The 14,569-nt window shown below is 38.0% G+C and overlaps 1 protein-coding gene across 3 annotated transcripts in view; it reads right to left on the reverse strand.

Annotated features, from left to right (window-relative positions):
• The window catches only part of GRK5 (G protein-coupled receptor kinase 5), a 309,334-nt gene that overhangs the window by 43,597 nt on the left and 251,168 nt on the right, over nucleotides 1–14,569 (reverse strand). For all 3 annotated transcript variants that reach the window (XM_074286872.1, XM_074286871.1, XM_074286873.1), the window contains exons 5-6: nucleotides 8,440–8,540; nucleotides 2,926–3,018 (exon numbers count right to left, since the gene is read on the reverse strand). In XM_074286872.1, coding sequence (XP_074142973.1) covers nucleotides 2,926–3,018; nucleotides 8,440–8,540 — 194 coding nt within the window. The remainder of the gene's footprint in view (nucleotides 1–2,925; nucleotides 3,019–8,439; nucleotides 8,541–14,569) is intronic.

Genomic DNA, 14,569 nt, shown 5'->3' on the forward strand with positions numbered 1-14,569 from the left:
TATGTTAATCACCAATCAGACACCCAAGCTTCTAGAGATTCAGGAAGACAGAAAAGATCTATGTGGAGAGCAATAATGCAAATTAGATAAGTGCAAAAGAGAAGTTGATACAAAGTGTCATGATAAATCTGAGCAGGGATCTTTCAAATATAATGGAGCAGTCTTCTCCCAACTCCCTTCATTTCCTGCCCCAATCCATACATACACTAAAAGAGAGTTCTTTTCGCTAAACAGTCCAATCCAAAGGAAAATCTTATTTTCACTAATACCAATGGATCTTTATGGTCTAAAATCATCAAGAAAAGATCAAGCTTTTCATATATATATATATATATATGTATATATATATATAATCCCCTCCTTTGCATATGGAAATGCTCATATCCTTTGATCACTTTCTAGTTCATATTTTTAAAAATTAGAAAGAAAACAATAAGCTACCCAGGAGAAAGAAGAACAATTGGGATCTGTTACAATAAGAACCCACTACAATAGAAGACCTGGTTGTTGTAGCACTCCCAGTTAAACTTAAATGATGACATTGTCACTTTATTAACCTTGTTACATTCTTTACTAACCTGTGTTACTGGGTTATTAAAGTCTTCCTCTCCCCCCCCACCTCCACCTCCTCCCTTCATCATGGCATTGAGATACTTGAAGGCTACAATAGCACAGCACAGGTTGTATCATATGGGTCCAATGCAAACTCTCAATCAAAATAACCAGCCTAAATTTGAAGTCTCATTCTCAGAAGACTGGCTACCAGGGAAATGATCTATCTGGCCACAGCTCCTTATAAAGGTTGTATAGACTATGGTCCTGGTGGAGTTGAGGTGGGGGGGTTACCTGTGTCAGTGGGGGACTACCCCATAGATAGTCCCTGGCCTTTTAAAGTATTAAACATGGATTATTAAAGGCTATATACAATAGGTGAGTATCAATCACGGAAGGCAGAAAATGAGCGTCAGAGTTGGGATGAGGATTCCAGACAGAGCTGAAAGGAACCTAAGAGTTCCTTCTTCTGGTCCAGCCTTCTCATTTTCAGATGAGGAAACTATAACCCTGAAGAGTTAAATGTTCTGTCCAGAGTTAACACTGACAATAAATTGCAAGGCCAGGATTTCAAACCCAGACCTTCTGATTGTGTTTTGAATCACTGACTCTAAAACCTAGGCCTCCTGATTCTGAGTCAGTCTTTTTCAGTTAAGAACAATAGTTTACATTTGTAAAGCAATTTATAGTTAGGAAGAATGTTGCTGACAAATTTTCTCACTGGATCCTCATAGAAGAGATATGTACTGCTAATATTATCATCCCTGTTCTATGAGGGAGAAAATGGTGTCTCAGAAAGCTTCAATGACCTTCCTCAAATCAGTGGAAGTCAAATCCAAGCTCCCCAATCCTAGGCTCCTCCCATTGCACCACACTGCCTTCTTGTACCCTGTGGCTTCTCTAAATATTTACTCAATACAAAGTGTTCTTTTACAGCTACAGACAAGACTCCACTGAGTCACTCTCTGTAGCATGTCTTCAATTGTTTTTCTAGTAGAGGGTCTGGATTTGGACTGACCCATTATCATACTTTCAGACTCTTCTGGGACACATTGGCAGGAATATTGGCTAAGGCTAGGGAATGGGAAAGCCAACTTGCCTGACAAGGGGTGGTGGAATCCTTGACCTTGGCCTTTTTGGAGTAAAGTCTTATTCACTGAACTAATCAGACAAAGGCTATATCCTTCAAGATGACACAGTAAGGAAGCTGCTCTCTCCAGCTCCCAACATGCTTTTTCAAGTTTGGAGAAAATGTAAAAACAGGAGCACTTAAAAAAAAAGAAAAGAAAAAAAAAGACAGAATATTGTCTCTACCACACTTGAGCAAAGGTAGAGACAAAAGGGAGAAGGGCTGAACTAAGATTTCACTAGGCAAGAGCTGTCAATCATAATAGCTTTAGAAGTGTCTCTTCGGAGGAAAGTGGCCAGCTTTGGTGTTTGCATAAACAAGGGAAGAAGGGGAGATGGAGACTGAACTGAGAACATTTGCATCCTCAGCCTTCTTTATTCCACAACTACAGCAAATTAAAGAGAGTGTCTCAGTGCCTCTCTTTATATATACTCCATATATGTGTGTATATGTGTATGTATGTATGTGATATATATATATATGTGATATATATATGTGATATATATATATATATATATATATATATATATATATATACAGTGTATGGCATAAAATATTTAGAATCTATATGTGTATACACACAGTATAGAGTATATATACATGTACAGTGTTAAGTATCTGGCTTTGTGCAATGAAACATGTGCATCTCAGGAAGCCTCCTTCTTGCCCTCTTGTCTTCTCTGACATAAGAAACTCTTGTCATTTTTTGTGTCTTTATTCTCTATGATCACTCTTGCTTAACCCATCAAGGAATTAGCCATATATTACATGAACACTACAGACAGGTTGGAAAGGCTATAGCATGTTAGAAGGGATGGGCCACTGGCCCGGGAGTTAGAAAGTCTAGGATCTTGCTCTAATTCTACCACTAACTGGTAATATTGGATCTTCCCTGGAACTCACTTCTCTATCAGTCAAAGAAAAATGCCATCTGTCACAATTTCGTGGAATCACATAACTTAAAACTGGAAAAGGCCATCTAGTCCAACCCCCTCACTTACAAATGAGAAGCCTGAGATCTAAGGATTTAAAGTGACTTGCCAAAGTCCTCGGGCTCCAGAGGCAGCCCATTGTACCACAAGTATGGTTCATATACAAAGTATTAAAATATTTGTGAAATTAAACACCCAGATTCAGAGATTTGAATTCTTATTGGATGCTCAAATGACCCCCATAAAATATGTGTGAGCATGTTTAAACACCCCCCCACACACACATACACACCACACAGTTCAAAGACTTACCTTTCCAACCACTTCCATTGGAGAAACCTGTCAAAATACATGCTCTCCAGGTATTCTTGGAATGGCTCTCCACTTAGGTAGTCAAGGACAGATCTATCTCATGAAAAAAGACACAGTTTTATTATCCAGAGCTTGCAATGGGTCGGGGATAATTTAAGTACCTTAACATTCAGGGGGCTTGTCTATTGACACATTTTTGGAGAAGGAACATACAGGGACAGTGATTTACAGGTGCAAGGGATCTTCAAGGTTATTTAGATCCACTGAATATGGAGGTTGTGATAATGCGATTTCTCATCAGGAAATGTTTGATTTGCATATTATTTTATTTATCTACATATCAGGGATCATATAAAAATTTCTTGGGTGAGAGAGGGTCATAGTACAAAAAAGTATAAAATACCCTAATCTAGGCACTCCTCATTTTGCAGATGAGAAAACTAAGGCCCAAAGAGGCTGAATGTTTTGTCCAAGCTAACATAGATAACAGGTGACAGAGCCAGGATTCAAATTCAATTAAACTGATTCCAAATCTAACACTCTCTCCACTATATCCTGCAGAAACCCTGGGAACAATATAAGAAGGAATGTACCCATGGCTGGTGGTGAGATTTGTCTGTAAATGTGTCAACACAGAAAGGAAATCAGAGGATCACAAACACTGGGAATGGGGAGAGTTCTCAGGGAACTCCAGCACTGCTTTGGGAGTAAATTGTTGCAGTCAGAATAAATACTAGTCCTGCAAACCAACCCTTAGTATTTCTCTACTGGGATTGTGGCTTTCTTTTTAATTGTTTTGCATTTAAAGGTATGCTTGGTGCTAGTATCTGTGGTGGGTTGAAGCAAAATACTCACAAAGCAGTCAAGAGAACACCTTGAAGTCCTTGAGGATACCCTGAAGCCCAACCTCAAACAACATGACCCAGTTGTGGGTAGACAGCTGGGAAAAAGCAGGTAGAACAAGAGGGTGCTCTGAGAAAACATGGGGGCTTATCCGAGTTGCAGAGGCATAACAGCAGCTTTGTACAAGGCAGCTGAAGGTGCTGACTCATAAGTCAGCAGTGTTCTACACTGACAATGTTCAGTGTAGAAATGACTTATACCAGTGCATGGAACTGTTGCCAGAAGACAATTGGCATCTTGAGATGGGGGAATGGAAATATAAATATATATGCATGTATATTTATATATAATGTAATTTATAAATATATAGAATTCTATAAATATATATTATATATACATATAATAAATATACAAATATATAAAAACAAATAACATTCAGAATTTATTGGGTAGAAGGCACTGTGCTAGGTATTGGGAGTGATACAAAATTTAGATATTGATTTATTCTTGTCATTATGGACTTTATGTAATAGAGGATCAAAGGCAATGTGAATCCTCTTTATTCCCACCTCTCGGTTGCTTTCTTATCTAAGAAAAATCCCTTCACCCCTGCATTTCCCTTCTCTCATCAGTGAGTTCTCCCTGGAATCTCCATGCTGAAGAAGAATGGAGGCTGGCCATCCTTCAGTCCTCTCACAGCTTCTCACTCTTCAAGTTTCACCATCATGATTCCACATGGGCATTACTTCTACATCACCAGATTTTCTAGCTTTTTTATGTATTGTCTTATCCCATTAGATTGTATTCTCCTTGAAGGCAGAATTTCTCTTTCCTTTTGCTTCTTTTTATGTCACCAGCACTTAGCACATAGTAAATACTTAATGACTGCTTGTTTTTGATTTGGCTTATTGATTTTGGAAATTTTAAAGTACTGTATAAAAGTCAACAATCATTATTTTGAAGGGAAAAGCACTAACAACCCTAATATACAATATTATGTTATAGCATAAGAGCATCAGTGAATTGTAAATTATTACAAAATAAAGGACTATGTGATATGAGGGAGATTACTACTAACAGAGGTATCAGGAAAGGCTTCATAAAAAGGTAACCTTGAGTTGGACTTGAAAAGATAGATGACAATGGGTGAAAAAGGGTAGAGAAAACATTCTAAGCAAAAGGAAACATAGAATCAAACACACAAAAAGAAGTTTTACAGGTTCAAGGGGTAAAGGGTAAGAAGTTCGATTTGGGTAATGATGTTAGGGGTTGGAAGTTGTGTCAAGAAAAGGTGAAAATAGTCTAGACTGAAGAATATAATTGAATATCTTTGACATAAAGGTCAGTTAGATGTGTCATACAAAAGGTGGGGTTTTCCCATACAAAGGCTAGGAGACAAATCTCTGTGCCATTTTACTTACAACTGTACACATGTACAAATCAAATAGCTGTGGAGGTTTCTAAGAAATTCAGAAGATGAATTTCTCTTAAGATGGGGGAGATAAGAACCTGAATTCTATTGTGAACTGGGTTCCTAAGTCTGCAGGAGATTTGGGTTAAGACATGCATTTATTGCATGCTTCTGTCACCCAACTGGAGTAAAGACAGAGTCCATCTGTCTTAACATCTTACAGGAAGATAATTTACATTGGAAAATACTAGTCTAGTGAATTCCAAAAGAGATGATTAGGTCCATACCTCAGATTGACAGTCCAAGACTGTTTCCCTACAAATAAATGCTGATGAAAACTATGTGAACCCAGGGAAGAAAGTGAATATTTATTGGAACGTCTCTTTATGCAATGTACATTGGATGAGTTGTTTAAATAATCCCTTTTAAACAAATTCAGCCTTAAATTAGGTCAACCCAGAATGGGCCACCAAGAAAAAGAAAGGCACAGTGTAGATAAATTTTACATATATGATACACAATCTATTATTTCTATGTCACAATGGTGAAGTCACAGTCACTTTATCACTCTGGGTCTCAATGTCTTCAGCTGCAAGATGGAATGATTGGATTAGATAGATGATCTTTTAGGTCACTTATAGCTCTAAATCTATAATCTGATATATATATATATATATGTATATATATATATGAGTGTGTGTATGAATAATCTTATATTCAAATGCCACAATTATTTAGTATTATTTATCTATATCCAGATGAAAGACTTGTATATCTGAAGACAAACATAACTTTACAAAATGTATACAAGTGCTTTTCTATATATTTGGTTTTTTTATCCCAATTACTGAATTAGCTTGTTTCAAGCTAGGTGTTCATAAACCAGATCTCTCTCTCTCTCTCTCTCTCTCTCTCTCTCACTCTCTCACACACACACACACACACACACACACACACACACACACACACACACACACAACTCTCCAAAGGCAGGATTGTTTCAAACAAACTGGAGGCCTCTGTTTGAGGACATTTTGTCCTGCCCTAGATGATGTAATGGAGATTAGGGAAATGGGTCTTGATGTCATTCTCCATTCTGGCTGCAACTCCACTCCTCTCCATGCATTCAGTTATTCTTAACCCGACGAGGTTGCAGCTTGTCCAGAGCTTTCATCAGTCCCTCCACCCCCAACTCTAGTCACAAGTTAGCTTTTTGTCACTCATTCATCCTTCCTATGTTCCCAGACACCCAGAGCTATCAGAGCTGACCTTGGCTGAGGCAGAAGGAGGGTAAAATGTGTTCATCTACATAAATATATGTACATATCTATGTGTGTGTGTGTAAACACATATATGTATGCATGTATATGCGTGTATATATATATATATATATAATTTATACACACATATACATACATATATGGAGAAAGAAGGTGAAGGAGAGAGGAAGACAGAAAGTTAGGATACTATGGCAGAGTATATAGATGCTTTTCCAATGGTGTATTTCAGTAACACTACCCATAATAAGTTTGTATCACCCTCATTACACACAGAATCCATATGGTTATGCTGTGGTGACGACTGCCCTTACCTGCCTGAGGATCTGATTGATTTCATCCCCCCTTCCACTGACCAATCTCTTTAAGAGCCCAGACAAAACTTTGACCCTTGGCTACCCAATAATTGCCATATTCCAAAGCTATGAAAGCTCTAATTGCTGCTTTCTCCAGTACCAGCACTTCACACACCTAACCTAATTCACACAAGTATGAGGGCCACACAATTGGATGATCCAAGCTCTCAGATCATGACACTGAGAACAGCTACAGGATTTTTCTCTTTCCTACCTAACCAGCCATTAAGCTCTCTCTACTTAGGGTCAACTCTAGAAAGCTGTCATTGTCCAGTGATCCTATCACATTGTTGTTGGTCAGTCATTCAATTGTTCAGTTATTCAATTGTTTCTGACTCTTTATGACCTTCTGGACCACAGTGTACCAATGTGATCCATGGAGCTTTGTGGGCAAAGTTATTGAAATAATATCCCATTTTCTTCTCTAGTGGATTCTGGCAAACTGAAGTGAAATAATTTGTCCAGGGTTATCCAGTTAGTAAATGTCTGAAACTAGATTTGAACTCTGTTCTTCCTAACTCCAGGAGCAGCCCTCTATCCACCCAGCTTCCTCTCCTTTTTACATTAGGGCCTCATAATACTGCACACAGAGGAAAGGAGAAGGGGAATGCCTGCGATAGGCTGCAGTCCCAACAGGGTGGAGAGTAGCTGGAAGCACTCTGGAGTGGGAGCCAGAGTGAAGAATGACATGAAAGCCTGTCTTCTCAAATCCCATTACATCATCTGAGACGGGACAAAATGTGCTCAGAATGAGGGCATGAGCCCAAAGGGGACAATCATGCCTTTGGGGGGTTTGAGGGAATGTATGTCTGGGTGTGCTCATGAGGGAGCACTCAAGTATGTGGGAACACACACGCACACACACACACATACACGCACAGAGTTTATGAACACCTGGCATCAAGCAAGCAAGTTCAGTGTTTGGAATGCAAAATGCGTCTTTGGCTCCTTCTGGGGAGCAGCCCAGTAGAGCTGCCCTCACTAAGGCAACATAAGACAAAGAGATGAAATAATGCAAAGAAAGAGCCCCTTCTCCTGTTCTAGGAAAGACTGATGGCTTTTGAAGTACTCAGGACAGGAGGAGACTGGGGGAAGGGGAAGGGAAAAAGAAACTCCATTCCATTAAAGGTTTTCTGGGAAAACCAGGCAGAGCAAACTTTGCACATTCCTCTGTCGAAATGGACTGTAGAGCCTCTTAATTTTTATTCACTCTGAAACAGAGATGTTTTCTTTGGACTTGCCACCTTTTGTATCTCTTTTCACATAGTATGGAGACTATGGCTTAGTTTGCTTGGCTGGGACCTTTGGTGAATACCTGAGACACCAAGGAATTGAATGTACACCTCATAGTATGGAATAGAAGTGCTTCTTCCTATTCATACCTCTGGAACAATCTTGATACCCACAATATATTTCAGGCAGCCTGAGCTTTATCTCATCTTATTTCCATTCTCAAAAGTCTCCATCTCCATCTCTATCTTTTTGCTACATGCATAATATTATACCAGGTTTTATATCTGAAAGTTGCTGGCAGTCTTTGATGTCCCTAGATTGGAAGAGGCACATATAAAGCAATTGGGAAGAGGGTGCAAAATTGGTGAAAGTGGAGCTCATAGGGAGTACTTACTTTGCACAGTGAGAAAAGAGTTCTTTGCAAGGTCTCAGTTCAAGTTTTTCCTTCGTTTGGTGGATCAGGTCTTGGCTGACTTCAGTGACATATGCTGGGGACTGTGATAAAGAGAAAATGGAGGAGAAAAGTTGGTGGAAGGAAATAACAGAGTGAACAAGCTTTCTGGAAACAAAAATTTCCCATGGAGATCCAAAGGCCAATTCTTAACAATGTCATGCTTTGAAAGTGGTACATTTTGGTACAAAGATAAGGAATTTTTTAAATCATTATTTTGGGATTGAATCATCTGATGTGGGTTTCAAAAAGAAAAATCCAGGTGCTACTCAGAAACTGAATATCATTTCAATTTTCAGATGCCATGGGTAATGCTTAAGGTACACTGGAAAGAGCCTAATGCTAAGGAGAATTGGACCCTTGTTTTTACTCTGCTGCTTATTAACAGTGGGACCCCAAGTAAGTCCCCACTTTGCCCTTTAAGTGATTCTCCTTGGATGCTGCCAATGGCCAATGGAGTCAGCTTGAGGGAGAAGAAGCAGGAGTCCCACTTATTCACTTTCATCCAGATGTTTGGGGAAGCTGACTCATGGACTATGACATAATCAGACTTTTTTTTAATAAATTAAAGTGATAATTGGGGTGGGTGGGTGAGGCAGAGACAAATCTCCATCCTCAAAGAATGTTGATTTCATCTAAACATTTTCCTTTCAGTTCCATGCTATTGAAATGTGAATATTGCACTGATTATAATGTTGAGGCTCACTTGGGGGTTTCATAGGAGAATTTTAATTTTTGTGTTCACAGGAATAGCCAATTGTGTGAACTCAGCATTTTCTCTGTAATTGAAATAAGGGCTCATCTTCCATTTCCCATAGTCCTGAACAAGTATCCAGCTTCCTTCCTTTCCTCCTGCCCTTCCTCCCTGGGGCCTTTCCATGGTGATGAGCTTTAGTAGCAACTTTCAGAGTCACAGCCTCCCTCACTGCTATCCCCACCTCAGATGATTAGGAGATTAAAATCTATAGGGTGAAGCTATTTGTCCAAGGTCACATAATGAGTTTGTGACTGAGACAAGAGTAGAACCCAAATTTCTTTCCACTTTTCCATATTCTATAGTTAGAAGTTCTATGGGCAATAGGGAAAGGTCATCAGAGAAAAGTTTAATAAGTCATCTGGAGTTTAAAGACTGGGGATGAAATTAGTAGACAGTCCTGAAAGAAATCTAAGAAAGGAGGAAAGGGTGTAGGTGAAGAGATCCCAATACCATTCCTTATTTAATTTCTTTTCTCACTTTATAGTTCCTTGTCCCTCATAGACTCCATTCAATCAAGCAAGAAATGATGCTGGTGGTTCAAGCCTCTTATGTCTTATTCACTTAGAAACTAGCCTGAAATTGAGCTTTCAATATTATTATTCCCTTTCAGACCTGTATTATGAAGGCAGAAAAAAAGTGTGTAGCATGCTGTTAGCTGGGTCCTTGGGTAGAAGGCTGGAGAATAGGAACTTTCTAGGAAAGTAATTGGTATTTAGCCCAGATTTTGGACTAGCTGAAAATAAAGTTTCTATAGCTGGATCACTGGTTGTCATCACAAATCCTAGCTTGCTATGCAGCAGAGAGCTCCACTTTGCCTCCCCAACCTGTCTTCAACCCATCTTCTTAGCATTCTTTCCATTGTAGTCACTTTCCCTCAGTCCATTCCTCTAGAGGAGGGATTCTTATCCTCAGATCTGTGAATTTATTCATGTTTAAATATTTTGATAACTCTATTTCAGAATAATTGTTTTCCTTTGTCATCCCATAATTTTATTTTATGCATTTAAAGGCATTATTATTAAAAGAATAAATCTACAGATTTCACCAGACTGCCTAAGGGATCCATCTAAGACTAAGAACTCCTTTTTCTAGATAAATTGGGCTACTTGTTTCATCTTGTCATCTCCCACCTCCAATCATTTGCATGTGTATCTACATGTCTAGATTAAACACTTGCTCTCAATCTCAGCCTTTGACAACTTTGACCTCCTTCAAGACTCAACTCAAGTTTACTTCTACGATAGCTTCCTTGACCTGCCCAGATCAAAAATAATCCCTATTTTCTTTGATATTTTTAAGTAACATTTGAAACTGTTGACCATCCATTTCTTCTGAATACTCCCTTCTCTCTAAGTTTTCGTGACTAATGACTTCTCTTGGTTCTCTATCTAATTCCTCAGTCTCTTTTGCTTGACTGTCATCTCTGATCTCATCTACTTCCAGATCATTCTTGGCTCATTCTCTGGTCTGCTCCACCTACACACTGACTGCTCAGTCCCCTTGGGGATGACTCCACCCTGATGCCTACTCAATGCTGAATACTTACCTGGAACCTCCATGTCATGAGAAGGTCCAGTCATGCTGTTTTCAATTTCAATAGGAACTACTCTACTTCCACCTTATTGCCTAGCCCCCTCATGAGTACCCTCCTTCCTTCCCCTCACTTCCATTTTCCAATATACCTTTATGTTCCATCTTCCCTATCAGAATGTGAAGTTCTTGGGAATAGAGGTTGTTTTAAATTTTTATTTTGATATCCTCAGACTTAGCACAGTGTGTGACACATAATAAATACTTAATAAATGCGCTATCCATCTATAACATGTCACCTATCTCTGGGTATATCCCAAGGCTTTGTTTGTCCTCAAGCCTTTTTCTCACTTCTTTTATCAGGGCCCATGAGTATTTATCAACATCTATAGATGACCTCTATAGAAATACAGTATGTCTCATAAATCTAAGTGCAATGTTAATATAAAGTTTAATATAATATTAATATATGGCATGTAATATAATCATTAATACAATAATTAAACTTTACTAGCTTAATTATCTCCTAAGACTTTTGAAGCACCTTTGTCATATAACCCTAGTGTGTTTTCTGAGCTCTAGTATCCCACCATCAATTTTCCAAGTGGAAGTCCCATGGCTAGCTCAAACTCCATTTATCCAAAACAGAATTCATTATCTTTTCCTTCTTTTTTTCTTATTTTCCATATTTTGGTCAAGGGCCTTATCTACTCATGTCATTTGGATTTATACCTTTATAGTCCTTTCTCCCCTCTTCACTCTTATTTCTATATTGGGTGCCAAGGTTTGCTGAATCAACCGCTCCTCCGTCTCTGGTGAGCATCCCCTCTCTCTACTCACATGGCCAATGTCTGAATTCTAACCCTAAACACCTCTCATCTGGGTTAGTGCAGAAACTGGGCCTTCCTACCTCACTTCTTTCTCCAGGTCAGGTACCTTATAGTTAACAAAGTCATTTTTCTAAAGCTTAGGTCTGGCTATGCCCTTCCCCCTCCCTCAGCAAAAAAGGAAGGTTTAATTTTTGCAGAAGAGCATTCTGGCTGAGCAGATGTTCAAGGAGGAGGGACATCTATCATCCTTCCTCTTGCCTCTTTCCCAGATTCCTTTGAGCTCTCTGCTTCCTTTCCTCTCTTAAGTGGTAGATTAGGATGAAGATCCAACTGGCTTCAAGTTTATCTTTCTCCAATTGTCCTGGCTTGACTTCTGATGAAGGCACACGAAGCAGCAAAAACCACTCAAAAAAAAGAGAAGAGAGTTCTCAGACCTGGATAACCTTTGAAATGAGTTATTAGGATCAGTTTTCCTTATTTTCTAGGGCATTACATTTATATCCTATAATTCTACCTAATCAGCTAAGTAGCACAATAGATAGAACCCTGGACCCAGACTCAGGAAGATCCAAATTGAAATTCAGTTTCAAACACCTACTAGTTGTATGATCCTTGCAAAGTCACAACTTTTCTATGCCTCAATTTCACTGTTGGTAAAATGGGGATAATAATAGCATCAAGTGCGCAGGATTGTTGTGAGAATCAAATGAGATAATAAGGTAATACACTTAGCACAGTGACTGGCACATAGTTCTATGTAAATGTTAGCTACTGTTAATGTTATTATTACACCCCCCCCAGAATTGTAGTAAGGATAAAATGAAATAATATTAGTAAAATGTTTTGCAAAATAAACAAACAAAGCACTATATAAACACTAGCTATTATAACTAATTATTATTGCTGAAAAATTCACCTTTAATCAATGGTAAAGAATGCTACCATCTATTGAAAGAGAGGGAAGGAACTCAAGACACAAATTAGATGCACATTTTTTGGTGTGGCCAATATGGGAATCTGTTTTGCCTGAATGTATATTTGACAAGGGTTTTCTTTCTTTCTTTTTCCTTCTTTTCTTCCTCCCTTTTTTCTTTTCCTCCCTTCATTTCCTCTCTTCCCTCCTCCCTTCATTCTTTCTTCCCTTCCTTCCACAGATTCATGCTAAATCCCACTTCAAACAAATAAGGGGGATACATGATTTCTGGAAAGGCACTTTGGGGGATGAATTGAATTAATTCTACTTAATAAAATGGACATAAGATTTGTTTATGCAAATATATTCTATAACAACTGATCTTTTATTGTTAACTCTTTCTCTCCAAGCTACTATATCATGCCTGAGCCCCTGAATAGGAAGCCCTCCAGAATCTCTCCTTCTTTCTTATATGGTATCATGTTCTGTCCTTGAGAATTCTTTCTTCTTCTAGCCTACCACCATTCTAGGCTATCTTATCTAAAGAACCTCTATCTTAACTTTAGTTGCAGAAGAATGAGGCATTATGGTATGAACTAGGCTTTGGGAATCAGGAAAACTGGATCCAAATTTCCATTCTGTCCCTTTATAGCAATATGCCTTCACAAATCATTTCATCTCTTCAAGGCTCATTCTCCTTAGCTAGATAATTGCAATAATAGACCTGCATGGCCTGCCTCACAAAATCATTTTGACGTGCAAATGAGAAAATGTGTGGAGGAAGGTTTTTGGAACTGTAAATGTAAGCTTTCATTATTAACAAGGTGGAAAAGTATAATATTCCTGAGGGAAAAAAGAACTAAAAGTAATAATTTATTTCATCTGCTATTTTTGCTTTTAGAGATGTAGAATTTTATTTAAATATATATAGTATATATATATATGTAGTATGTATATATTATATATTATATGTTTATATGTATATATCTATACATATGTATGTACATAAATGTATAGATAGATAGATAACCACACTATTATTTTTTAGCCAAAAATTGTTTTGATTGAAACTCATGATTTTTTTTTCTTTCAAAACTGTAAAAGAGCTTAGAAATCATTTGGTTTGACTTCCTCATGTTATAGGTGAAGCATACATATTTCTTGTTTTCATCAAATGGATTAGAAGAATAGAAAAGTAGAAGAAGATAGTACCCAAATATAACTTTAGAGGACTGACAGTGATGCATTTTTGCCTTCTGGCAGAAAGGTAGCAGCCTACAGGTGTAGAACGAGGTGTCAGACATGCCCAATGTGTTGATTTGTCTAACTTAGGGTCCCAGTGAAGAAATTACTCTTTCATTACTGGAAGTGGAAATTGAATGAATAATATTTATATGAGAGAAATAGTGAGATAGAGAGAGAGAGAGAGACAGAGAGAGAGAGAAAGAGTGAGAGAGAGAGAGAGAGAGAGAGAGAGAGAGAGAGAGAAGCCCATTATGATAGTTTTCAATGCAGTGTAGTACAGTACAAATGATACTATCCTAGTCATCCTGAGCCTGTATTTCCAGTTTAAGTTCACATACATAGTAGTTGGGGGAACTTGAGTACTTTGTTTTGCATCTGAGCCTGTTTTTTCATCAATGAATGAGGGAGTTAGACTAAATGATCTCTAGCATTCATTCCAGATCTGACATTGCATGTTTCTATATTACATCATTCTTATTTAAAAATTCATGAGAAATACAGTAGAATTTTTGGTTATATTAATTCAGAAAACATTCATTAAGCACCTACTATGTGCCATATACTGTTCTAAGTCTTGGTAAAAACAACAATAACAACAAAACCACAACAACACAAACATTCAGAGCACACTTTTTCTTTAATTCAGCCTTAGTCTTAAAAAAAAAAAATCAGACTTAGATTATATAAAGTGCTATACATTGTGTATTATCTCTCTCCCACATACACATATCCTGTAATGTAAACTGGTTATGTTTCCTTGGTTGGTGGAAAAGGACAATACATCTATCACTTAGGAGA

This window comes from Sminthopsis crassicaudata, chromosome 2 (assembly GCF_048593235.1).
Source record: "Sminthopsis crassicaudata isolate SCR6 chromosome 2, ASM4859323v1, whole genome shotgun sequence".
Classification (NCBI taxonomy): Eukaryota; Metazoa; Chordata; class Mammalia; order Dasyuromorphia; family Dasyuridae; genus Sminthopsis; species Sminthopsis crassicaudata.